Raw genomic sequence first — 25,451 nt, 5'->3', positions numbered from 1 at the left:
GTAGGGTTCCCCTTGCCTCCCCAAACTGCTATAATGTAGATCACGTATGTAATGTCCTCGCATAAAGTAGACCAGGAGGCTTAAAGGGTCACGGGATAGATACTTTATAAACCCAAATATTGTTATTGTTAAACCTGACTCATTTGCATACAGGGGTCAGAGTGGCTGATAATGAACCAGGTGCTGTGTCCCTTATGTTCTGGTTTCAGTCATCCCCCTAATGGAACTGCCTCTTTATTGTCACTATATCAATTTTGGTGGTTTTTTCTTTGACCTTACTTGCTTGGCCCTTCCTGATACACTTGATAATGTTCCCACCACACCTTGAAATGTGTCCTCATCTATCCTGTTGCCTTTCTGTGAACAATCCTTGATCTCCACTTGCTGATTACTGCTAAGTCGCTTCAGTCATGTCCGACTCTGTGCGACCCCATAGACGGCAGCCCACCAGGCTTCCCCATCCCTGGGATTCTCCAGGCAAGAACACTGGAGTGGGTTGCCATTTCCTTCTCCAATACATGAAAGTGAAGTCGCCCAGTTGTGTCAGACTAGTAGCGACCCCATGGATTGTAGCCCACCAAGCTCCTCTGTCCATGGGCTTTTCTAGGCAAGAGTACTGGAGTGGCTTGCCATTGCCTTCTCCGTTTCCTCTCTCCTAGCCCTTTATATACTTGATGTTTTTCAGTCTTTTCTCAGAGTTCACTCAGAGTACATTACCCTTCACCTTGAATGGCTTCCAAGCCTATTTCAGAAATATTTTGATGTCTGTCACCTTCACTTCAAATTCAGGTGAAGAGAGAGTGGTCCAGAGAGAAGCCATCAATGGCATGGCTCAACAAAGGGAGATACCTGAAATATTTGGAAAAATATGTCAGTAGGTCTGTAGCCTGGAGATGCTTAAACTAGGAGAGTCAAGAGAGTTAAGACGTGGGAATGCAGGCAGATGCCAGATCAAAGACTTTGGGTTTTTTATCTTTTTAGCAGGAGATGCACTGAAGAGTTTAACGCAGTCACAAAGAAGTTGATGAAAAATCCTCATTTTAGAAACTTAACTGGCAGCATGGAAAACAGTAGAGAGAGGCTTGAGACAACAAAGCAGTAAGGTAGGGAGGATGGGAAAGGAAGTTATTTAGAACGAACCATCAATAGGACTTGGTTAAAGATTGGATGTTGGAAGTCAAGTGTCTAGAATGGCCTTCAGGTTTCTTCTGGCAAGAGTAATTGCTGGTAATGTCATTTATTGAGCTAAGAGGACAGATTTTAGAAGAGAGTTCAATTGGACATTCAGGAAGAAATAACCAGTAGGTAATTAAACCCATCTTAAGACTTTCAGTCTAGCCTAAGACAATAGATTTGATAGTAAAAACCATATGCATGGATGAGATTATTGAACAGTTATGTTCAAGCAAAACCGTAATAGTAAGTACAACTATTCTATAAAGGAAAAAAATCCCATGGTAAGTACTACCTTTAAATACTGAAGAATGACGGACTGTTGGAACAAAGAAACCAAGGAGTTGTGAAAGGGGAGGTGGTGTTGAGTACAAGAGACCAGCACACCTGCCTCCTTCCCCAGGCAGGTGTTGAGGATGGATGCTGGAATAAGGAGATGCTCTTACAGCAAGCGGTCCAGAAATGGAGTTCACAGCTCAGACCTCTATTTTCTCTATAAAGAGGTATACTGGCCAGCTGGTAAGCAGCATGGTATGTGAAAGGTTAAAACTTGCTGGAAGATGACCCAAGGAATAAATGGGCTGACTGCTGATTCACTGTTCAAAAGCCTGGCCAGACTAGAAAATGTAGTGGCATCAAGTCATTACTGTGTGGTTCTTTGTTACAGTGGACAGAAAATGCAAATACAGGTTATAATGATTAACAGAAGGGTTGCAATTAAAAGCCATACCACTGACAATTCCCATCAGAAGAAATACTCATCATTACATACTGTCAACATGTATTTCTAAATCAAGACCTTAGGTGAACTTACTCTGCCAGAGACACAGAAAATATTAAGGTAGAGTGGTAGAGGTAAGCAAGCAGCCTTTGCTTAGCCTAATGAAAATCAATTAGTAATATAGCATAGGTGGAAAAGAAATGCTGATTTAAAATATGTTTCATTAGCTATCTTCCATGTGACTTCTTGGGCTTCCCTGGTGGCTCAGATAGTAAAAACTCTGCCTGCAATGCAGAAGACCTGGGTTCAATCCCTGGGTTGGGTAGATCTCCTGGGGAAGGAAATGGCAATCCACTCCAGTATTCTTGCCTGGAAAACCCCATGGACAGAGGAACCTGGCGGGCTATACAGTCCATGGCGTCGCAAAGAGTCAGACACGACTGAATGACTAACGCTTTTTCATGTGACATCTTTGCCCTAGAAGAATATTATGGGAGACATAACTCAAAAAATGAAACTGCAATGCAAAAACAGACAATACAGTTATGTGTCAAGGCATATGATACAGATTTTGAAACATGAAATATTTTGGAAATGTTTTAAAAGGAGGTAGAGTTTGAGATTAACCCCAAATGGGATAAGAATCAATGAGTTTTTCTTTGAGCTTTTATTAGAAAGTACCATCAAGTATGTTTATGGAAAAGATAAAAGATTACAAAGGGAGCTGTTATAAAAATCTGTCAACCTAAGTAGTGTCTAACCAAATGCACAATTAAAGGCCACAAATATTAAGTATCAGTTTATTTATATTTCTAAAAGATGTAAAAATAGACAACTTTTCTTTGTAGTAGAAAGAGCATTATTATGTGGCGTTACGGGACCTAGTTTGGTGTGAAATGAGGTTCCTCTGGTCCCTCCAGTTCTAAAAGGGCTAGAGTATTATTTGTTCTTCCTCACCCACAAAAGGTCTGACTGAGAAACAAATGGTCTGATTTGAAATATAAATTATTTAAGTGTGGCCAACACTAAAATAGTAAATTATGGTAAGTAAAACATTATAATAATTACATGACAGTAATTAGGAAGTGGAAACATGCAGGTCATTTGCCAAATGTTAATGTAATGGAACAAAACAATTTCTTCACGCAGCAGTTGGGAAGGAAAAATAGGACTTCTATTACTTCTTAACTAAAACATGTTTATATAGCTTTTGAATATTGTTATAAATATCACCAGAGACCAAAACACAAGGTAAATTTCATTTCTATATTTCAGAAAACCTACTTGAATACACTTTGAAACAAGAGTACAACAAAATAGAATATACTTCAAATGTTGAATATACAAACTATTATAGTTCAAATCTGAACACTGGTACTTTCCCTCTTAAACTTCAACTAAAAAAAAAAAAAAGGAAGAAAGAAAACTCCAGGTATTAGAGTTACCTGACAAAAATCATGCTGAGCCTTAACTTCCAAGTGACAGTAGAACTGAAACGGATATGTCTGCACAGATGCCAGGGCTAAGTGAGTGACAAACAGGCGTGTTATAGCAAAAGGCCAGAGCCAACTGTTAATTTGTCCACAATTAAGAAACTGACAGACTTAAACTACCATATAAAATGTTACATGTAAATTCTATAACAATACTGTGCTAGGTACAAGATTTTTAAAATTTTTCTTTTAATAAAAAAGCTTTACACAAACAAGCCATTAGCTTATTTCAATAAAGAAAACCGAAAATTAGTCTAAGGCCTTTGTTTTAAATCAGCTTAAGCTATATGATTAAAAAAAAAAATGCACTAGATCTTTTTTGCTAACCTCTTTCTGAAGCTTTTGGATCCATTCTTCAATTCACATTCTAAAATACCTATATTAGCAGTTTTCACATAGCACCAGTTAAGTGAGTTCTGTGTGAACACAGTAATAATTGCTGGTATGCATAAAAATGCATCAAAAATTGCTATATGTAACAACAAGATCACCCATCCCAATCCCTCCCCACTGAAAACTATATAACCTCTTACAGAATGTTAGTGTTCCAAGTCTTAGTGTAACTTGATATTGTAGTGAGTTGCTTGGTCCCTTTCAGTCCTTTTTCTTATTGATGGGTTCAGTTGTTTCCTACTGTAAGAGGCAGTTTTCTGTCAGCATCTCAATATGTAGTTCATTTCCCACTGAAACATGGGATAGGTAATTTATTTCCAGTAAGTGTGATTGTTTTCTTAAATGCATTACAACTGTTTTTAAAGTCTTCTGACTTCTGTCGATGACACCCTTGCAAATACTTATATCAGGACCGTCACTAACATTCTAACGTCCGTGGGAGCGCTGCTGTTTTATTTCTCACATGTTACCAATCCTTCGGTTTTCATTGTTACAGGAAGGGCAAGAGCTGAAGGCGCACTGACAACCACTACATGGGTCACGGTCTTATTTCCATCTGCTGGTTTTTCTTCTTGTACCAGCTGCAAAGTTTTCACATCATGTTCCTGCTTTTTCGCCACTGCTTCTGATTTAACCTCTGGCCCTTTTATGACAGCACTGATAACCCGGGGAGGAGTCTGGCCAGATGCCTGTTGAGGAGGCACTGATAGTCTCATTACAGGGGCCCCATGAGCTATTGAAACAGGGGTAAGTGCTCTCACAGCCAGTGGGGTGCCCACAATGTTAATGCTTCCTGATCCAGTCAGATTCGACTTCGTCTGCAGTTGACACTGTGCAAGTTGTGTAGCTGGGATGGTAATAATTTTGGCAGGCTGCATGGTGATTTTGTCTCCATTTTCAGTAGAGGTTGGCATCACAGTAGGGATTGTCTGAATAACTACCTTTGGAGAGGCTGCTGTTGTAGGACTAGTGCTGGTTATTAATGGTGTACCTGCATTAACTGACTGAACTGCCACAGTTGAAATTTTCTGACCCAACGATGTCATTACAACAGGTACTTGCATTGCCACACGAACTGTCCTGGTTGATTAAAAAAAAAACAAATTTGATTATATGTAACACTAAATTATTAAATAGGTCTCTTTGAGAGAGAGAAAAAGATGAATGCAAATCTAACATATATAAAACTAGTGGACCCAATTTTACAGATGTACCGAAAATCTTTGAAGTTTACAGCATGAAATAACATGAGATGAATATATTTAAACATAAGCTGAATATATTTATATATACTTTTTAAAGTCTACATTAAATTCCATCTATAAAATCATAAAAATCAATTTAAGTAAGAAAAGACATCTACTTTAATAAGAATATTTTAATTAATACATTTAAAAATACCAAACACTTTCCAAAGTCTTGACAAAGAGTCAGTTCTTAGAATGCAAATATTCATCCCAGTTGTGCCGAAGAGTTTTCTAAAAACTAAATACATTACAACTACTGGTTTCCCTCACTTACCTTGGGGCGGCTGTTGCTGATACAGATGTGGTAGTAGTGGGAGACCTGGATGAAGCGTCATGACCAGGGGGAGTGATGTTCACAACTCTAGCTACACCCTTCTCTGCTCTGGAGCAGTTTAGAGATGAGTTTTTCCCACCACGAACAGAAGTTGCTGCTTTTAAGAGACTTTCTGCAGACAGTGATACTCGTTCTAATGATTTTTCATCAGTAGCTGCTGCTAAATCTTCACTACAGGTTTCACTTTTGTCATCATCTATGACCACTATGTTTTTGGGCATATCCTTGAACTGATATACAAGCCTCTGTCCTTCAACCTTTGCAAGGATACCCCTTTGGTAATAATATCTGTAAGGAAAAAGTATTAAATAAGTATATTATGTTTGCCCCCCCTACAATCCCCCAAAAAAACACCGTGAAGAGATGCTAACAGAAACATTCACTTACTCTAGTAAGAGTTAAGGTGGGACTCTATTCAAAAGGTTAAGAATTTGAAGTAGCTATGAAATTAGAACTTGTTACCATATATGTGTCCTTTCACCTTGAAATCTGTGAATTAGCTAACAGCTCACTGTTTTTATTAAAGGAAGTCATTTAACCTAAATACAGAATACAGAATATATTACTGTACAGTTGGCCCTCCATATCTGTGGGTTCCTCATCCATGGATTTAACCAACCACAGATCGAAAATGCTCAAGGAGAAAAAATTTCCACAAGAGTTCCAAACAGCAAAACTTGGATATGCCATGTGATAGCAACCACTTCGACAGCATTTACACTGTGTTAGGTATTATATCATCTACAGATGATGTAAAATATATGGGGGATATAAGTGGGTTACAAGCAAACACTACCCCACTTTATATGAGGGATTTTGATCATCCATGAATTTCTGGTATCCACGGAAGGTTCTGGAGCCACACCCCTCAGATACTACTGACGGACAACTGGATTTTACAGATACTGGTAAAAATTTAGTTCTGATTTACATAGGTTATAAAAGCAACTTGGTATTATGTGGAAAAATTACCTAAACCATACTTAGTAAAAATGAATTTGTGGCATATATGAATACTGTCACATAAACTATGTTCATTTACAAATACCCTTAATTAGAATAAGCCGTGTACATTACCAAGTTACGTGGGTTCCTCAAACTGACAAAACTTAAAATTTTCATATCACAATAAATCCATTATAACAAATTTGCAAGAACTAAGAACAAATTCACAGTTTGGAAACTGTATTATGTTTGGGTTTAATTCTCTTAAAGGCACACATTTCCCACAAATGGATTTTCCAATAGTGTTCAAATTTTAGCCATCTAGACTAAACTCTCTGCATCTGCCTCCAAATCCAAGAAGTTCCTCTAGAAAATCCGCCCAAATCAGAAGCTATAATAAGTAAGAGATTTTAAGAGCGTCTCTTTAAATATCAGGTTTCCCAGGTGGCTCAGTGGTAAAGAATCCACCTTACAGGAGACCTGGGTTTGATCCCTGGTCAGAAAGATCCCCTGGAGGAAGAAATGGCAACCTAATCCAGTATTCTTGCCTGGAGAAGTCCATGGACAGAGGAGCCTGGCAGGCTACAGTTCATGGGGTTGCAAAAAGTTAAGACACAACTGAGTACTCTCACGCACTTTAAGTATTAATAGACAGTTTTAAGAAATACATAAGTTTTCTTTGAAAACTCTTGCGTTCTTACCTCAAAGCTCGTCCCATAGTTTCATAGTTCATGTCTGGCTTGTTCTTATGCTTCCCCCAAAGCTTAGAGACAGCCTTTGAATCCACAAGCTTGAATATGCCTTTTTCTCTCTGAGTCCACTTAATATATCGAGGACAAGTATTTTTATCTTGAAGTAGATCTAAAAGAAACTCCCACAAATAGGTTGTGTTTCCTTTGAAAACAATTATAGACACTGATTAAAAATTCATCAACATAACTAAAAGCAAGTATTTACTTATGCTGAATAAAAAAATCAATTTACTACTGGTAAAGAACAAATGTATTAAGAGTCTGCCATTAAATACTTGATTATCAGTCATTTGTACAGTGTCAAACTGTGTTGTCTACTGCATAACAATTCAAGAAATAAATAACAGTTTTGAAACAATATAAGCTATATCATAAGGCCATGCACAATTTTATTTCAAATGAATGACAGAACGTCTGGGATCTCAGGAGTGAAAATAAAGTGGACTGGAAGATGGCTAAGATTTGCATACCAGAAGGAAAGGAAGGAATGTGGGTAGGTAAAATAAGGAACTTAGTCCCAAAGAGAAGAGAGCATCACTCTTCTTTTTTTGGAAGGGTGGAGAGGAGTAGTGGGCAGTGTTATGAGAAGACCAAACACAGGCTGCTGTTTTCCTTTATTCCCTCCGTAAGCCTCTAGGTACGGAGGTTCGTAAACTGATGAAAGAATAGAAGAGAGTCCTGAGAAGATTAGAATATATATGCCACCACTGAGCCACCGGGTCATCTCTAGGCCCCTGCTCACTAACCCTTTCAGTTCAGTTCAGTTGCTCAGTCGTGTCCGACTCTCCGCGACCCCATGAATCACAGCACGCCAGGCCTCCCTGTCCATCACTAACTCCCGGAGTTCACTCAAACTCATGTCCACAGAGTCGGTGATGCCATCCAGCCATCTCATTCTCGGTCGTCCCCTTCTCCTCCCGCCCCCAACCTTTCCCAGCATCAGAGTCTTTTCCAGTGGGTCAACTCGTCGCATGAGGTGGCCAAAGAATTGCAGTTTCAGCTTTAGCATCAGTCCTTCCAATGAACACCCAGGATCAATCTCCCTGAGAATGGACTGGTTGGATCTCCTTGCGGTACAAGGGACTCTCAAGAGTCTTCTCCAACACTACAATTCAAAAGCATCAATTCTTCTGCGATCAGCTTTCTTCACAGTCCAACTCTCACATCCATTCATGACCACGGGAAAAACCATAGCCTTGACTAGACAGACCTTGGTTGGCAAAGTAATGTCTCTGCTTTTTAATATATTATCAAGGTTGGTCATAACTTTCCTTCCAAGGAGTAAGCGTCTTTTAATTTCATGGCTGCAATCAGCATCCGCAGTGATTCTGGAGCCCAAAAAAATAAAGTCTGACACTGTTTCCACTGTTTTTCCATCTATTTCCCATGAAGTGATGGGACCAGATGCCATGATCTTTGTTTTCTGAATGTTGAGCTTCAAGCCAACCTTTTCACTCTCCTCTTTCACTTTCATCAAGAGGCTTTTGAGTTCCTCTTCACTTTCTGCCATAAGTCAAGGCTGTATATTGTCACCTTGCTTATTTAACTTATATGCAGAGTACATTATGAGGAACGCTGGGCTGGAAGAAGCACTAACCCTTTACTATCCTCAAAAATTCAGATCCAAGTTACAAGCTATATGAGAAGAACCTTAGGGTGGGGAGGCTTCCACTACTCGATCTAAACACTGATGCTCTTCCTCTAGCATTTCATTTTCATCCTGTAATTTCCCCGAAAATTCAATAAATCCATTAACCCATAGTTGAGCCCTGTGTGCATTCTCTTGACCTAAAAAGGTTAATCTTCAGTTTTACAATGTTACTACATTTGTTATCTCCAAAGTCCTATTACATCAGTATCAATACCTAAAAACTCTTAGTGTTAAATCACAACTTTCAACTACATAAGTCTCAACTGAATCAAGAGGTGTAGTTGGGGATTTTTATTCTATGACCTAGAGATTGTAAGAACTCATTCTAGAAAAAATTTTTGTACAACAGACAATGCCTTGTACGGCACTGTCGGGATAGTAGGGATCTGAACTCCTGTATCTAATCAATTAGTTATATAGTTAGACCCATTGACATTCTTCAGATTATCTTTAACTGCTTCATTCCAGTTATCATCCCTAAGTTAAAATGAACAATTCTATTTCTGGTTTTAAAGAAAACAGAATTCAGAACGGGAAACCTTCTTTATCAGATATGGAGCCTATGCAGACATCATAATTTTGCAGAAGACGAAGCACTGACTGGATTTTTAATCCAGGTGTGACTGTAATAACTTTAATCTTCACACAACAACATATTGCCTCAGGTTTAATAATACAAAATTGAAATTTTAATGAAAGATTATTTTGACTGGTAAAAATAGGTTACCACAAAATTTTTTTCCACTGGTAAACATAAGGTCTTTGAATATAAGAGATACCATTAATGACGGGAGTAATTTTAAAAACAGTAATAACTGTATATTTACAGTTCAAATTTCTAACACTTGCTACTAATAAAGTTTTAAGGTTTTCAATACAAATTAAAAGATAAAACCTAAGACGTTAGGAATGTAAAACAACCAAAGACAGAGAAGAAAATAAAACTATCCTAAACTTGTCCCAAACTGAATAACAGTTCCTAAGTAAATGGAGGTTTACATAACTGGATTTTTAAAAATCTAACCAAATTTCTTGGTAGATTTACTGACTTAATTTTTTTTTATTAAAGACTTAATCCAACAAATTAAGAGAGCAGAGAATGTGGAAGGCTTATTGCCATTTTTGCTTTTAACGGGAATATACAAATACAATATACACATCAATCTTTTAAAAATAGGTCAAATTTTTGTTTAGGCATCCTTACTGACATGACTGAAATTTGTTGGTTGGAAAAGTAAATTCACCTTACTTCTATCAGTTAGGAAAGTATGTATCAGAAATGAAGTCTTAGTTTTGTAAACTTTCTCAAATGTAAATGACTCCACTTGACTCTCCATGAGGAGGGGTGTAAACATACACACATCGTCCAAAACAACACAGGTGTGCATCAGACTGCACTTAGGGCCTTTTCCAAATCCAAATGCTTGCCCAGCTTCATTCCCTACAGTTTCTCTATGCCTACAAAACCTCACTAGGTAAGGACCAGGCAGAGAAAGTTTGAAAAAGCCACCCATGTGAGGCTCATACACCCTTGATTAAGAATTACAATCCAAGACAGCACTACAGTGCATACTAGAAGTAATTTTCCTACAAATGTACTTGACTAGGAAAAAAAAAAATCCATCTCGCCTACAAAACAGCCCTCCCCAAATTACCTTTTCCTTCTCTGGGTTTCTTCTTTATACCTAAGTCAGGAGACCCATTGGAAATTGGCGACTGCTGGGTCTTTGGTTTACGGCCAACTGAAAAAAGAAGATATTGAAACCATACATGGAAAACAGGAAAAATAACAGAAACATGATAGCAGGCTTTTTGATAACACATTATTTATGAAACTAGACACTAATTTATGGATTAATATACTGTATATATAAAAGCTGCTTTTAAAAGGAACATTAAAAGCACTTCTGCAATATAAATTACAGCAGTTCAGTTCAGTCGCTCAGTCGTGTCTGACTCTCTGCGACCCTCTTTGCGCTGATAGTAAAATCAATGTATATGGCAAGTCAGGTACTACTAACCTATTATTTACATGGTCACAGCCTCAATTTGCTAACCTTTTCCAATAGTAGCAATGGAAACAAATTCTAGTATAAACTTTTCTGTTCTATGGAATTGTTAGAAAAAACTTTACCTACCTATTGCAGAAGATCTGATAATCTGCGAAGCCCTTTGAGCTCAAATGAGGAAAAGTAAAAAATATTATTTTAAACACTCTCTACTGCTCTGAGCCAATCAATTCACCAGAATTTAAGCATAAATTTCCCCACCTCAACGTGCAGGTATAAGGATAAAAAAAAAAAAAATCTTCCAAGTAATTGCTTCATATGTCTAAGAAATGTTTGTGCCTTTTCGTTTCTCCTCACTCACTTCTGCCCTAAGCCACACTCACACAGTCCAACATCCACGATGAACAGAAAAGCAAGAGCTACACTTCTCTACAATAAGGAAAGAGTATTTCTGAAATGTATTGTGTTCAACCCTCAGCACTGAAGGATGAATGCTGGCAGGTGAGGGACATCTCAAGAAAGAGACTGGGAATATTAAGTATAATATTACTGATTTGGTGATTGTCACACACCTGGGATTTCTGATGTCTCTGCTGCTGCTGCTAAGTCACTTCAGTCGTGTCCGACTCTGTGTGACCCCACAGACGGAAGCCCACCACTACTCTTCATTAACAAGGATCATCTAGAGCTAAATTAAAATGCCCTAATTTATATTTGAAAAAGCATAGCTATTATATTCTAGGATTTCATTATGGTAATTCTAATCAATAAGTATGCTTTGGCAAAAATTAAAACAAAGTTCACCAGTCTCCTAATTAAAAATAGAACTTAATTTCTCAATTTAAATAATATTTATATGCACAAAAATATGCAGTCAGTAATAAGTCCCAACATCTTCTCTGTCTCCTAAATTCAAGCACAAAAGCCCAACTCCTTAATGGAAAGGTTAGTCCCCAAAGGCTTATTTTCTTATAAAGCAGCATGTCCCAAATCATGTTATTTGACAAACAGGTTATTCATCAGTAGGAAAAGGGTTCTACAGTCAAATTAACTTTCAGAACTGCACGTAATCATCTCTTGGAGATTTATAATGCACATTAGTATATTAAAAGCTCTGGAAATAAAAATAAGGCCCTACTATTAAAAATAACCTACCTTTCTATGTCCCAAATGTCCTTAACCACAAATAACTGGTGGTGTTATATGTAATTTTTAAATTGTCATTCATTAAGACCACCTATTTTCAAATACATAAGATTAGTATTAAATTGGCAAATTATTTCCTGGTTTATACCATACCATCATGTACACAGATCAACCTATTTATCTAGAGATCTTGGTTCCCTAAATACTCCCAGCTTTTCATAGTCTTTTCCCTCTTCATTTAAATCTAAAATTTTCTTAGGTATTTTGTAACGGTTTGCATAAGATACAACCAGCCAAAGGCTACAGTGGGCAGTGGGTAAACAGGGTTATTTACATGTATGCCTTTTGTTTAAACATTTATAGCGCAAAGTAATTCTTTCTTCTAAATTCTCTAATCCATGCTTATCTCAAATATATATATAATCTATACTATAAGATGGAAGGCAACTGTGTTATTCTTTGTTGTGTCCCTCACAGCAGTGAGGCGCAGACCTGTGAACATCATAGCAATCTGAAACACTGCTACCTAATAAATGATTAGATAACACCATTATTTCTAACACAACTTTCCCCCTTATTTTTTGCCTTTGATTTTATCCCCCCACTCTAAAATGTGCAGAAAAAGGCAGAGAACAAAGTGGAATTAGGTGAGTACCCATTTACACAGAATTTCACTTCTTTCAAGTTTTACCTTTGATTCAAACAGAAAAAAAGAACCCACTCAGGATGCTGGAGATGGACTGGAGCATTGTGTGCCACCGCACCCCCCCACAACCCCCAGGATCAGATGAACACAGGTTTCAGCAGCAATCAAAGAGTAAGTGGAAATGCTCTTTACCCAATGGTGAGTTTAGTCCCCTCGGAATTCCCACCTACAGGCAATCTTGGTGTTTTAAGGCCAAAGATAGTGGGGAAGAAAATTGGGCTTTTTATTTTAATGCCCACAAAAGAGCAGGAAGATAAGGTTATGAGAAACAGAGTCAAAAATACTTTTCTTTTAAGTAACCAAGTACCTAAAAGGATCAGAAAGTAGAAAAATGTGCAGTGACTCCCTGATCTTCCTTCTGTGTTGTTCAGTTGCTCAGTCATGTCTGACTCTTTGCAACCCCATGGACCCCTTCGGTGTATCAAGCTCTTACTATAATCTCATTTTTGGGCAACTACTTTCAGGGCTCAAATACTAACTCCTTGAAACAATATGAACATGTTAAAAGACACAATTTTTTGAGAATATCTAATCAGTATAACATCGATCGTAAATATAGAATATATATTTCCCATCTCCCTTGATGGAGAAAAAAGATACTAGAAAAAATTTCACCCAATTTCCCAGAAATTTATAAATATACCCTACCTTTCTTCTTTTTCATTGGTTCATGGCTATCCGGTGATGTAGGAATAGGAGAGGTATCCATTGGTTCAGATTCTTCGGTTGACACCTCCACTACAGTTTCTGTAATGACATCTGGCCTCATAGCAGCATGGATAAATTCTGGAGTTGATACACAAGGAGGGACAAACACTTCCACTATAAAAAAAAGTTGAAAAATTAAAATTTCCCACCCCCGTTAATGCCGCTTAGCATGGACAATTCAATATTTAGTAAAGGTGAGGTTACTAAGAATTCATCAAAGCAGGGTAAGAACTTGAGGTTAATATGTTGAATATACAATATGATCTAAAGTATGTAAGTAAATAAATGCAAAGAAACTCGACCTGAAGGAAATGTTAATCTTCTGGGTAAAGGGGGGAGATCATGAGTAGTCAACCCCCTTGCTTCACACTTTAGGTACTTTCAAGTTCATTGTACAAGACTTTGTATCATTTTGACAATTGGGAAAACAGTTGAAAATAAAACAGTGTAACAGTGAGTTAATAATTATTTTCCTTCCACTTACTCATTATTATTCTCTAACAAGGTAAAACATACACCTGGTATAACATTAAAATAATAAAAGCGTATTCAGTGAAAGTAAGCACTTATGGTTCTTTTTTTTTTTTTAAATAACTTTTGGCTGCACCCCGAAGCATGTGGGATCTTAAGTTTGCCCACCAGGATCAAACCTGCACCTTCTGCATTGGAAGGTTGAGTCTTAACCACTGGACCATTTTCATTTTAAATATGAAAAGAAAACCTGCTCATTATAGCCAAATGAGTATCATCTTTCAATCTTTTATTTAATGGACAGTACCTAATATTTTGGATCACTGAAATGGTACATACATACTTTTAGTATTCTATTACATACAATAATGTTGCTCTGGTTTCCTTTCAATGTACTTGAATAACTAGGATATGACATTTCCATTTCAGTTAATACATACTACCATAGATTAATACACTGACAAATATGCACTAATTTTCTTTTCATATCCCTGAATAACACACGGGATTACTACTCTAATTAAAAAGTACAGTTGATCTTAGTAGTTACTGTAAATCCCTAAAAGAAGGGTCAATCTTACCGTACTAAGTCAAATTAACATTTGGACATTAAAACTAGGGACAAAAAGATTCTCAAAGGCAATCTGTAAAAAGAGACCAAAACCAATGGAAAACTTGAAGTCTGAAGGGAGTGTGAAGAGAGGTGGACACTACCTCCTCTCTCTTCCAGGGAGTGGTCCCAGAACTACCGCCCGTTATCATTGAAGGAAGGACTCAACTCAACGTGGTCATGGGTGGCAACAGCTCCCATCAGCCATTCTCCAGCCATGCTCTTAAGGTTTCTCATTTACCCAGAGTTAAGGAAATGAGACACAATAGTAGAAACAACAATGTGACATTTATCTGTCTACAGTGGGCACCTTCTGTGTCAATTATTTTGAAAATTAAGTATTTAAAGCATTTAAGACTTGGGAACATTGACAGGTAAAGACCAGTTACTGCTGTCATAGGTATTTATGTACAACAGACTTTGAGAACAACAATTCCCTTGGATTAAAAAAATTTTTTTATTCTAGATACATGAAATGATATATCTTTAATAAAGAACAGTTCACCTACCAGGACTTCTTGAATCTCTCAAGCAGGTAGGAGATTCCATATGAAGCAGGGCTTCAGCAGCTTCAATTGTCTTATCTGTACAGAGTGCATTACTGCTATGAACTGATGCTTCCACTGGAGGGAAAATAAGTTCCACTCAATAATAATGCATTGAACACATTACTGAACTAAATGCTCATGTTTAGTTCATAACTCTAAATAAGCCATTAATACATATTAGTCTATACAAATTACAGAAATAATTTAAAAACTAAAACAAATCTGCCATTTATAAAATCAATGTTGATTACAAAGCAAATATTGAGATTAATTAGAAATTTCTGAATCTTATCCAAAGGAAAACAAAGACAGACTCTTGAAATTTGAATCCTGTATCAATTTGAGGCCAAAACTAACTTGGGGTGGGAGGGAGGATAGTTGTAGATTAACAATCCTATGAAGTCTATTGTAATTTTAACATACTACTACTAAACTCGGGGGTTAACACCTACCAGAATCGGTCAGAGACTCATATTTCTAAATTAGCTTAATGAATTAGTTCAATTCTTACAAACCCTCCTGGTGAGTACACAGGAGAACTTAGAAATTTTCTTCACAATTATCTGCTTTCTTCTTCAAGATTTCACTGGGTTTTGCTGGGTTTCACCCAAGAAATTTAGAAAGACAAAAGAGAGAGAGTGTTCCTATTCCCCCCTACCCCAGCCAGCCTTCATGAAGCCTTTCCTAATTCTACCACCTTTTGTAACTTCTCTAACACTTACTTTATGCTTTGGTGATTAAATTATTTGTGAAAAAGCTTTGGTTCTAGTCTCTGCCACTTATTTCTGTAACCTCAGGCCAGTAATTTAAATCCTTATATGGCCCAGTTTCCTCTTTCACTAAATAGTAATATTACTTACCTCATATAGTTTTGAGAATTAAATGCAGTGATTTCCTTAAGAATTTAATAAATGGTAATAATTTCTTATCATTTCTATGTGATTATAAGCTCCATGAGATCAGGGAGGGCTAGCTTCCCCGCCCCCTCCACTTTTTTAGCCACATGGCATGGCATGCAGGATCTTAGTTCCCAGACCAGGGATCAAACCCATGCCCCCTGCAGTGGAAGCGTGGAGCCTTAACCACTGACTGCCAAGGGAGGCCTGTCTTAATCATCTTTGTATCGGTTATAGTTCCTAACATAGATTCTTCATATAGTAGGTATGTAAGTATTTCTTTTATTTATTAAAGTTAAGGACAACCGACAGACCTTACAGGAAAAGTAGCAATCCAAGCACAAACTCATTATCCTAATGATATATTAATTTCACATCTTGATTTGAAATACTGAAATTCTATTCTGTAAGAGGTTCTGAGACACAAACATGTTTAACAGTTTCTAATCTGATAGATCTTTCTCAAGATGTCCTCTCAAGGAATAAAAGAAATATACAAATTTCATAAAACCATTATAAATTCACAAGTTCTACACACTAAAGATACGCATCTTTTAAAATTATTTCTAGTAAATTTTTAATTGAAAAAGATTTTTTCACTTAGTTTCAAAATTCACCAAGTGCTAAGGCCTTAGCCTTAAACACCAGTCATTTGGAGAGCATTTATAAAAAAAAAATCCAGTGACTGCTTTACCACCTGTTGCACATCATCCACACTCTCAACCAAGGTACTGAGTCTCTCCAGTTGCTCTTTCCATTTATGGAAATCTGCTCAAAGCTAAACAGTTCCAGAGAGGCAGCCAAACCTCTAAGTAAATCTATCTTTAGGTGACCCTGCTTACTCTTATCTGCAGCTTCACTGAAGCAGAGGATTCAATCAGTCCTTCTAGCTCAACTTTAAGAAACATACTATTAGTAAGTATAAAATGTATTACCATTCTCGAGTAGTTTTTTTTTTTCAAATTACCTCCCTACAATACTCATGTGCACTAAAGAACCTTGGGAAGCAGTTCAGGGTTTTAAAGTTTATTCTAAGAACTTCATTCTCTTTAAAGTCTGCTTGTGTTGCAATTTAGCTGTTGTCTGAGGTGCTATTAATAAACTACCCTGGGTAAACTAATTCCTTATGTAATTGTATTAAGACACACCCTAAAACTCTACCATATTAAAGTTAGAGCTCTGGGCATTTGATAATAATACAGCAATAGAATCTTACCAGATATTTTAATGTTTTAAGTTATAAACAAAATTTCCCAAATTCCTACATAGCTTGAAGTATATTTTTAAAACCATGGTTTCATGTTAGTTATTGTCAGTGAAAATTTCCTAGCTCTTATTTCCAACCTCAACCTCCCCTTTGTCCCTAAGTTCAAAATATTATTTCCCTAAAATATTGTACATGTTCATACTAAAACAAAGAGAAAACATACAAATTTAAGAAGAATGTTATTAACTCATTTATACTTTAAATTCAAGATGAGAATATTGAAAATGCATAAATTCTCTATGAACTAATGATCAGATCTTACACTCTATCAACAGTCAATAAATACAAATAGTTCAGAAAAAGTATCAAAAAGATAAACAGGAGTAAAATATTTCAAAACAAAGATGAAAAATAATTTGACAGTTTCCATGAATACTTAATCCATTTTGTTAAAAGGGAACACTATCTCCTTTTACTCTTCTTTTGTTGACATAGGTCAACAAGTAGTTTTTGGTAACAGAAATTTAAGAAATATTTTTCCTATTTAAGTTTCTGTAATAATTGAAAACTCTTCAATGCTATTTTATTCTTATCAGCAATTCAAATACAACTTGAATTCAATACAACTAAATAATAATTCAAATATAACTAAAATTCTGCACAATTCTTAAGGTAAATAAAACAGTGTTGTGCCATCAAAGTAAGCAAACTTACAAGTGACAGCCGAGATATCATCTCTTACTTAAAACTTGATTTACTGGTGTTTTTCTAGGCCTATGTATTAAATTTATGGGAGTTTAAAAATATATATATTTTAAAAATAGAAACAATGAAGCAAAAAGTTATCGACAGGCACACTATCAACTAGTTACCACCAGTAGTTAGGCTGCTGGTCAACATTCCTTGAAAAACTAAATGTATCAAATAAATTTCAAAACTATTTTAATCAGTGTCAAAAATTAAATTTGCTTATGCCCTCCTTTACTATTGGTAAGAGTCTTGTTCCATTTCTAGCTTTCTAATCAACTGGTGTTTGTATGGTAGATGATTCCAGACTCACTCAACAGCTGTTACTAAATACCAAACTTGGTAATTAAGTCTGACAAGAGACATACCTCTCAGCTTTGCAGAAGAGAATGCTGGCAACAGACTTAGCTCATAACAATGTTTTTAAAAGTCAAAAATAAAAATTAACAGCAATTTGAGAGCCATAGGAAAAAATTAGAAAACACTTCATTAGGTGATAGTGGTATTCCCCTACAAGATCATAAACTCGTATTTACAAGGCCATCACTCAGCTACGCACCTGACTTACCACAGCTCATTCTCTGAAGGCCCAGGACTGTAACAGTAACAGATGAGCAAAGAGCACAAGTGAACACACGGAAAAGGAGGAAGGTAAAGCTCCCCATCTTTACCTGCGCCCCTTTGACTGTCTTCAGCTTCATTATAAGGTTAAGAACAGAAAGAGAATAAAATAATTTTCTAAAGTAGAGCAGTCTGATAACAAGAGCCACATGTAGTTTTTAAATATCCAGCAGCTAGCTACACTGAGAAAAGTTAGTGGAAGGTGAAATTAGTACCTTTCATTTAACCCAGTATATTCAAAAATATTGCCATTTCAACATGTAAAAGAAATTTACATGGTAAAGAAGTTTTCTACTGTTTTAGTTTTTATATTTGAATAAAATTAAAAATTTGGTTTATCCATCACATTTCAAATACTCAATCGCCAAATAAGGCTAGTCACTATGGTACTGAAAAGTGTAGACTAATTAAACTATAGTACAGCTAACTGCAAACTTCTTTGGTCAAAGAATCTTTTTACACTCACAGAGAGGACCACAAAGAAGATCTTGCTTATGTAAGTCTCATGTTTAAATATTTATCCTATTTGAAATTTAAAACTAAAAAAACTTTTACATTTTTTATAAAAAGTAACTTTTTTCTTAAAAACAAAAATTTTAAAGAGTAGCTTTAGTTCACATTTCTGCAAATCTATTTAATACATAGTAGAAAACATTTGGGCTCTCATACTTGCTTCTTCATTTGATCTGTTACATCCAGCCACATAGCCTCTAGAAAACTCCTGTGAACATTCATAAAAGTGAAAAGGCACATGTCTGTCTTAGCGTTATCGTGAAAATAATTTGATTCTACAGACTCCCCTGAAAGAATCTGGGGGGACTCCCAGGAATTTCAGTTTTTAAGAACCGCAGGTATAATTTAGTATCAAACGTAATTAAGAACACCCAAATTCTATCCTCATATTTCTATAAGTTTTAACTTCTAAACATAAAATCAATGTGTGGACAGAAAATTATGATTCCATTTCCATAAATACAATAGTATTTTGTCAGCTTGCACATGAAAGTTTTTTTTTTAACTTTTCAAAAATCAGAAACACTCTCCTGCCTGCCCCTTTCCACCAGTTAAATGTGTCCCTAAAGGAAACTGATGTTGAACTACCTGGAATGACTATTTACATATTGATAACTTACTCTTTAACTCAATTTTTTATGAATTTTAGCACTAATGCTGCAATGAATTCTGAAGAGTAATTTCTTAAACACATTTTCAAAAAAATTTTTAAAAAATTAATGCCATTCTTCCAATTTTATTTCAACACAGGCCCTCATTTTTTCACTGCCTAAATTTTTTTTCAAATTAATGATCTTTTCAAGGTTGATACTAGGTATTCCTGTTTATAATTAGATTTTCAAATTCAAATTTCATGACGAATTTTGACAAACTAGACAGATTTGTTCTGTCCAGGAAAATACTTAGGCTGCATTTCCAGAAAAATTTCCCCCTTCCCTTCAGTAACTCAGTTAAAGCAGAACAATACTTTTGGTTACCCTATTTCTCAATTCTCTAATTCTCCACTTTCCCAATTTTCAATTTCTCAAAAACAGATGAAAAAAAAAAGTCAAGGAAAGTATGTACTTGATAATAAGGGAGAATATTTTAAACTCGAAGTCGTCAAAAAACACAGACCACGTGTACACAACACTTTTGCATAAATATTAAAGAATATTTATTTTTCCTTACAGACTAAAAATGGGTCTAAATTATTAAATAAACTATATCTTGTGTCTTATTGACCATACAGACACAACCCACAACACTCAAGCTCCAGTTTGTTACAAAGATTGGTGAAAGAAGTTAACCTCCCCATTACATAATGACCTTAGACAAATTCACTCACATGGTGTAAATAAATGCAAGAAAATGAGAACCTTCACTTTCCATTAAATATATCTGAGCTGCCTATAGTTTTAGAGCTTTAAAAGTTAGCAGCGATCACCTAGTCAATCCTGTTCTCTTACAGAAAATGAAGCTTTAAAGAGCAGTTTAGTGACAGCTGGATGAAGATCCTTATCTCCTGACCTCAGGGTCAAGGCTCTTTCTCCTATATCATGCTGCTACTGAAAGTTTTTAATAATGTCAAGTCTTTACCACAAAGAAGTATTTTATATGTTAAAATGAAAATTATTTTTAATCAACAAGTGTATTTACTTCATTCTTCATTCAAATGCCTCTGACAACATAAACACTGATAACTAAAGCTGAAGTTGATAGCTAAAGTTGACAGTTGAGTCTCTAAAGGAAGAAAATAAAAGCAAAAATATATCCTCTAACATCTTAACGTATAATAGTAGTGGTAATTCTAAGTGCTTTGTACCTACTTAGAAACAACAGTTATGCTAACAACATTCAGTTTACAGCTTATCTCCTCTAAAAGTTTTCCTTACTATTAGTCATTCTATTCTACACTTATCATAAACCCATATAGCAATCACTGTAATTAAATTTAACATTTATGTATTATATAGATTTTCACCTCTCTCCACAATTAGACTGTAAACCTTTGTGAGGAATAATTCTAACACTTAATGACTTCGCTCAAGGGAATAAAAGTATCATTATGTCCATTTACAAATACAAACCCTTTAAACATTACTCCCCCAACATCACTGGAAACTGGCAGCAATAAAAATTTAGATCCATGATTCTTCATTTTCCAGGTCACGTTTCCTCCCAACTTTTTCAATGAATAAACCTTGGATAAACTAGCAAACCTGTCTCAAATCTCCTTCTAAAACAGCGTTTATAAAGGAATTTGAGATTACATGAACATGACTGAGAGAATATTTGAAAACAATTGTATTAAAATGTATTCTTCACAGAACACTATTATCACAAAAGAAACTTCAATTGTAAGATCTGTATATACTTGTGAAATGCAGCAGAACTGGAAAACAGCATTTCACTTAAAAAAAAAAATCTCGTCAAAAGAAGATGAAACTTTTGTATTTTTAAAACTGTAGACTATCTGTATGTATACACTCCTAGGAAAATATCTACATTCGGTTTTGATAATGCCAAAAGCTTATAAAAAAGATCTTCCAAAATTAAGCCCTCTTATCTTCACAGTATTTTTCAAAATTCTAACTGCATGGGCTATCCTAAAGTTCTCATAACCACTAGGAACGTTTCTGAAAAGGTACACGCTCAACATGACTGACCTAAACAAAAGTATTATTAGTACCAATAACATAAAGCCAAAAGTTCCATCCCTTAATTCATACAGTATTGTTAATAGACTGAACTTACACAAAGGGACCAAGTTCTCATTGTACTCTGCCCCTTTTCACTAATATTTAAGATCTTGCTCGAATCAGAAAATAACTGTCAAATGTGCTTTCATCACTACTCACTGTGATTTTTCTTTGGGACTGTGCAGTGTTACATTTTAAAGATTACTTTCCATTAAATATACATTTATGATTTCTCCCAATCGAACTGAAACACACGAGTTTCACCAACCAAACTACTAACTTCACTACCTAAAAACAATGGATGGAAAACAGACGACAAGACCATTCACAGCAATGCTCTTCGATGACTATTCCCCATCTTCCAATTCCCATCGACGGCGAAATGAAATAAAACCCAGGGAAGGGAACATTTATGCTCACTACAGTAAGTAAATCGTATTCAAGCACTGCTACGCCTATTCAGGGCTCTCACTGCGCTGTCTGCTATTAAGTAAAGCTGCTTTTTCTATGTAACTTAAGTCCGTGCCCTTCCGCTGCAGCAGTGGCGCTGCACATCCCCCACCCCCGCGGCCACTTCCGTGTTTACACTCCTCTTCCCTCCAATTCCATGCGTACATTGTCAGCTTCACTCCCGCCCAATCTTCATTGGCCCAGCGCGGGCCCGGAGTCCCGCCCCCAGAAACCAACGTTCTTATTTGGAACGACTCAGCGAGCAGATTGGAACCAGAGGCCTGTCAATCCCGCCCGTTCTGTCCTCTCCGAGGCGCTTCCGCTAAGGTGGGAGGCTTGGGGGGAGGGGAGAGGGGGGCAATTCCTTGAGGAGACTTCCCTAGGGCCCAGACTCCCTCCCGCCCGCCCCACCTTCACCCGCTGTTTACCAAAATAAACGTTCTTCTCTGACGCCCCAACGCTCCGGCGCAGGGGTGCAAAATACCTCCCGTGTCTTTTCCATTCTCCCCCACTAAAGAAAACAACCCACGAGGGAAGGGGCATAAACCTACTTCTTCACTGCCGCCCACCAAAGGAGGAAAGGGAGGCGGGCCCCTGAGAGAAACACCACCCCGGCCAGCTCCACGTTATTAAGTGACCCTTTCCAGAACCGTTACTCCTGAGACCGCACAGAGTGCAGATGTGACGACGAGGGTCAGAGTTTTGTGGGGTTTTTTTGGCGCGTACCGATCTACCGGACGTGGCCCGGGGCTGCCTCGTCCATGCGGAAGTCGAGGATTTGTGGACCAAGTCTGAAAGGACGGGGCGGGAGTGGCGAGCGTCCACCCGAGAAGCCGGCCGCCGCCGACCGCGGGCAGCAGCGGCCTCTCGGGTCAGACAGCGTGGCAGGCGCTGCCGGGAGACAACAGCCTCACTCACTTCCTGGTTCCTCAGCAACCGGGCTGAAGCGCACAACTCGTCCGCCCCCGAGTCCCCAACTTAACTGCGGGTCCGTTCCCCGGCACCCGCTGCCAGCGCTCCGCCCGGCAGCTGCCGCCGCGGCTCCACAAACCCACCCTGGAGCGACAGCGCCGGATTCGAGGCAGGTTACTCTCCAAGGTGATCACTTCCTGATTCGCCGCCTCCATTACTTCATTCACTACCCCCCTTTCCCCCGGCCGCCCCACTGACTGATGGACACGGTCCCCCCTGCTCTGACCGCCACAGGGGAGCCAGCCCGCCTCCTGCGCACCCCGTCTCCTGCTGCACCGAGGCACCGGAGGAAAGTTCCCCTGTCCTTACCAGCCCGGATGAGAAGATCCAGCTGGTTCGTGGGTCCCTCATGCAGAGACGTCGCCATGTTTATCCCGGGGCTGGAGCTGCTGCTTCACATTGACTTACACCGTGAGCAGCGGCGGCAGGGGAGGAGGCGGAACCCGCGGCCGGAGACACACGCCGTGCGGCCGACACACACTCACGCACTCGCACACTCAGACGCCCGGATCCTTGCGCGTCCTCCGACAGGAAGCCGAGGCCGGCCCGCCTCCCGCCGCCGGGCTGAGAAACCCCACCACCTAATGGCAGGGGCGGCGGCGGCGGCGGTAGCCGCCTCGGCTGGCAATGCGATCCTTCCGCCCCGCGCCCAGACAGGAAGTCCCGGACGCCCGCCCCGGAGAGCGGCCGCGTCCCGCAGCGAGGGGGACACCTGAGGCTGGAAGTCGCCCCGGGAGCCGCGGCTAGGACGAGGCCCCTCGGCAGGAAGAGGCACATTTCACGCTCTGCGGAAGAAAAGTCTGCAGTTGTCCCCACTCTAGAAAAGAGTCATTAATCAGATTTTCTTTCTGGAAGAGATCTAATCCTAGTCCTGCAGCTGTAAATAAAGATAGCTGTTTAACTTGTTTGGCCGTGTCAAAGCTTATGCTACATGTAACCCGTTCACTTGAAAGGCTGCACTTTAAAACAGGAATACCAACTTTAAAAAGTCATACCCGGAAAACATTATAAAAGCTTTCCTTGAACAAAGTAAGGAGCATCCAATTACTCTCAGGGACCGACTTTGTCCTTTTCCCTCTGCATAAGTGTTAGCACTCTAAATAACTATTTATTAACAAACAACAGAACATGCCAACCTCTGAGAGATGAGATTATCCTCCCCCAATTTGCTAGTCATGAAGTTTATGTACCCTCATATTTATATTTGGTTCATTCTGAAGCAAACGTATTTCACATCATCTACTTTTAAAGATCTTTTTGATAAAACTAACCTTATTACAAATAACGTACATATTAAAATATAGTAGAAGCAGGAGCTAAATTGCCACAGTGACTACAAACTTACAAGAAATCAAACCTATAAAATGATTTAGATGAAGCTTCATTAAACACACACATACAAAATGCTTCCTTGGTTTCAGAGTTTCATAATATTAGAGAAAAAAAAAACAAAATGTTGCCCTATAGTTTGTACACAAAACATAAAACAGTGCCTCCCTCCGGAATAAGTGTTCAAAAAGTATTTGTTGAATAAACAAAAGAATTTTATTACTTATTTTTAATAACAAGGTGTAATTTTTATGATCTAGATTGAATGAACTATGCTGATAACTACAGAAAAAATTTTCCAGTGGTAGTATTAATACAATGTCATTTTACAAATATTTGCCCAACCTGTCAGTTCAACTTCAGAGTAGATTACACAGTCCATGACATTTTTCTTTTCTTTTAAATACTCACTGATTCCCTTGGACCTTTCCCCTAGTCCTTCCTACCACCATAATCCCCAGCCTCCCCAAAAAGAACCTATCTGCCATTTCCAAAGTACAACCTTCCCTTAAACCAAACAGCAATTTCTTTCCTGTAGTTTGGGAAACTTGCCACCTATTGGACAAAAAAACTGTATGACTGGTCGCTTTTATTTTTTTAAATTTCTAGTTAATTTAAAATAAGTATCATCCATCTACAGGCCATATCATAAACTGAGAGTTTCTAGATGAGAGGATGATAAGGAATAGGAAGGAGCTAATTTCTAGCTTCGGCGATCAGCTTTCTTCACAGTCCAACTCTCACATCCATACATGACCACGGGAAAAACCATTGCCTTGACTAGAGGGACCTTTGTTGGCAGAACACTGAAATTGATAACAAACCCGAATTTCCACTCTTATCAATCAATAGATATTAATATGCTTTGAAAGGAAGAGAGGTAAACCAAAGGTTTATTTTTTCTGGAGACAACAGTTTGACTTGGCTCAAAAGGAAACAAATTATCTTTTCACTGTGGGAGTCAATTTGAAGCCTCATACATAACTTTCATCTTACTATTTGCTTCTTGAGGTACACCTTTTAAGGAAGATAACAGTGTGTGTCGGTGTATTTTACTCTGGGTATATCTTAATTAAGGGGATTCCCGAGTGGCTCAGTAATTATCTGTAAAGCTGAAACTCCAATATT

General features: G+C 37.8%; 1 protein-coding gene across 14 annotated transcripts in view; it reads right to left on the bottom strand.

The window, feature by feature from the left end:
- Positions 1 to 3,146: 3,146 nt before the first annotated feature.
- Positions 3,147 to 25,451, bottom strand: part of ELF2 (E74 like ETS transcription factor 2) — a 71,294-nt gene continuing 48,989 nt past the window's right edge. For 4 of the 14 annotated variants that reach the window (XM_055405274.2, XM_055405267.2, XM_055405279.2 and 1 more), the window contains 7 exons: positions 14,869 to 14,982; positions 13,219 to 13,392; positions 10,848 to 10,886; positions 10,365 to 10,451; positions 7,008 to 7,200; positions 5,302 to 5,649; positions 3,147 to 4,860 (listed from right to left, as the gene is read on the bottom strand). In XM_055405274.2, the coding sequence (XP_055261249.1) occupies positions 4,233 to 4,860; positions 5,302 to 5,649; positions 7,008 to 7,200; positions 10,365 to 10,451; positions 10,848 to 10,886; positions 13,219 to 13,392; positions 14,869 to 14,982 (1,583 nt within the window). In that variant the 3' untranslated portion in view covers positions 3,147 to 4,232. Of the gene's footprint in view, positions 4,861 to 5,301; positions 5,650 to 7,007; positions 7,201 to 10,364; positions 10,452 to 10,847; positions 10,887 to 13,218; positions 13,393 to 14,868; positions 14,983 to 22,748; positions 22,896 to 23,303; positions 23,544 to 25,451 lie in introns of those variants that run through there. The other 10 variants (XM_055405270.2, XM_055405280.2, XM_055405276.2 and 7 more) reach the window with 9 other exon arrangements.

Source organism: Moschus berezovskii, chromosome 19, assembly GCF_049115385.1.
Source record: "Moschus berezovskii isolate FMDL1 chromosome 19, NW_MosBer_1.0, whole genome shotgun sequence".
NCBI lineage: Eukaryota > Metazoa > Chordata > Mammalia > Artiodactyla > Moschidae > Moschus > Moschus berezovskii.
This window is presented reverse-complemented; position numbering and strand designations above follow the sequence as displayed.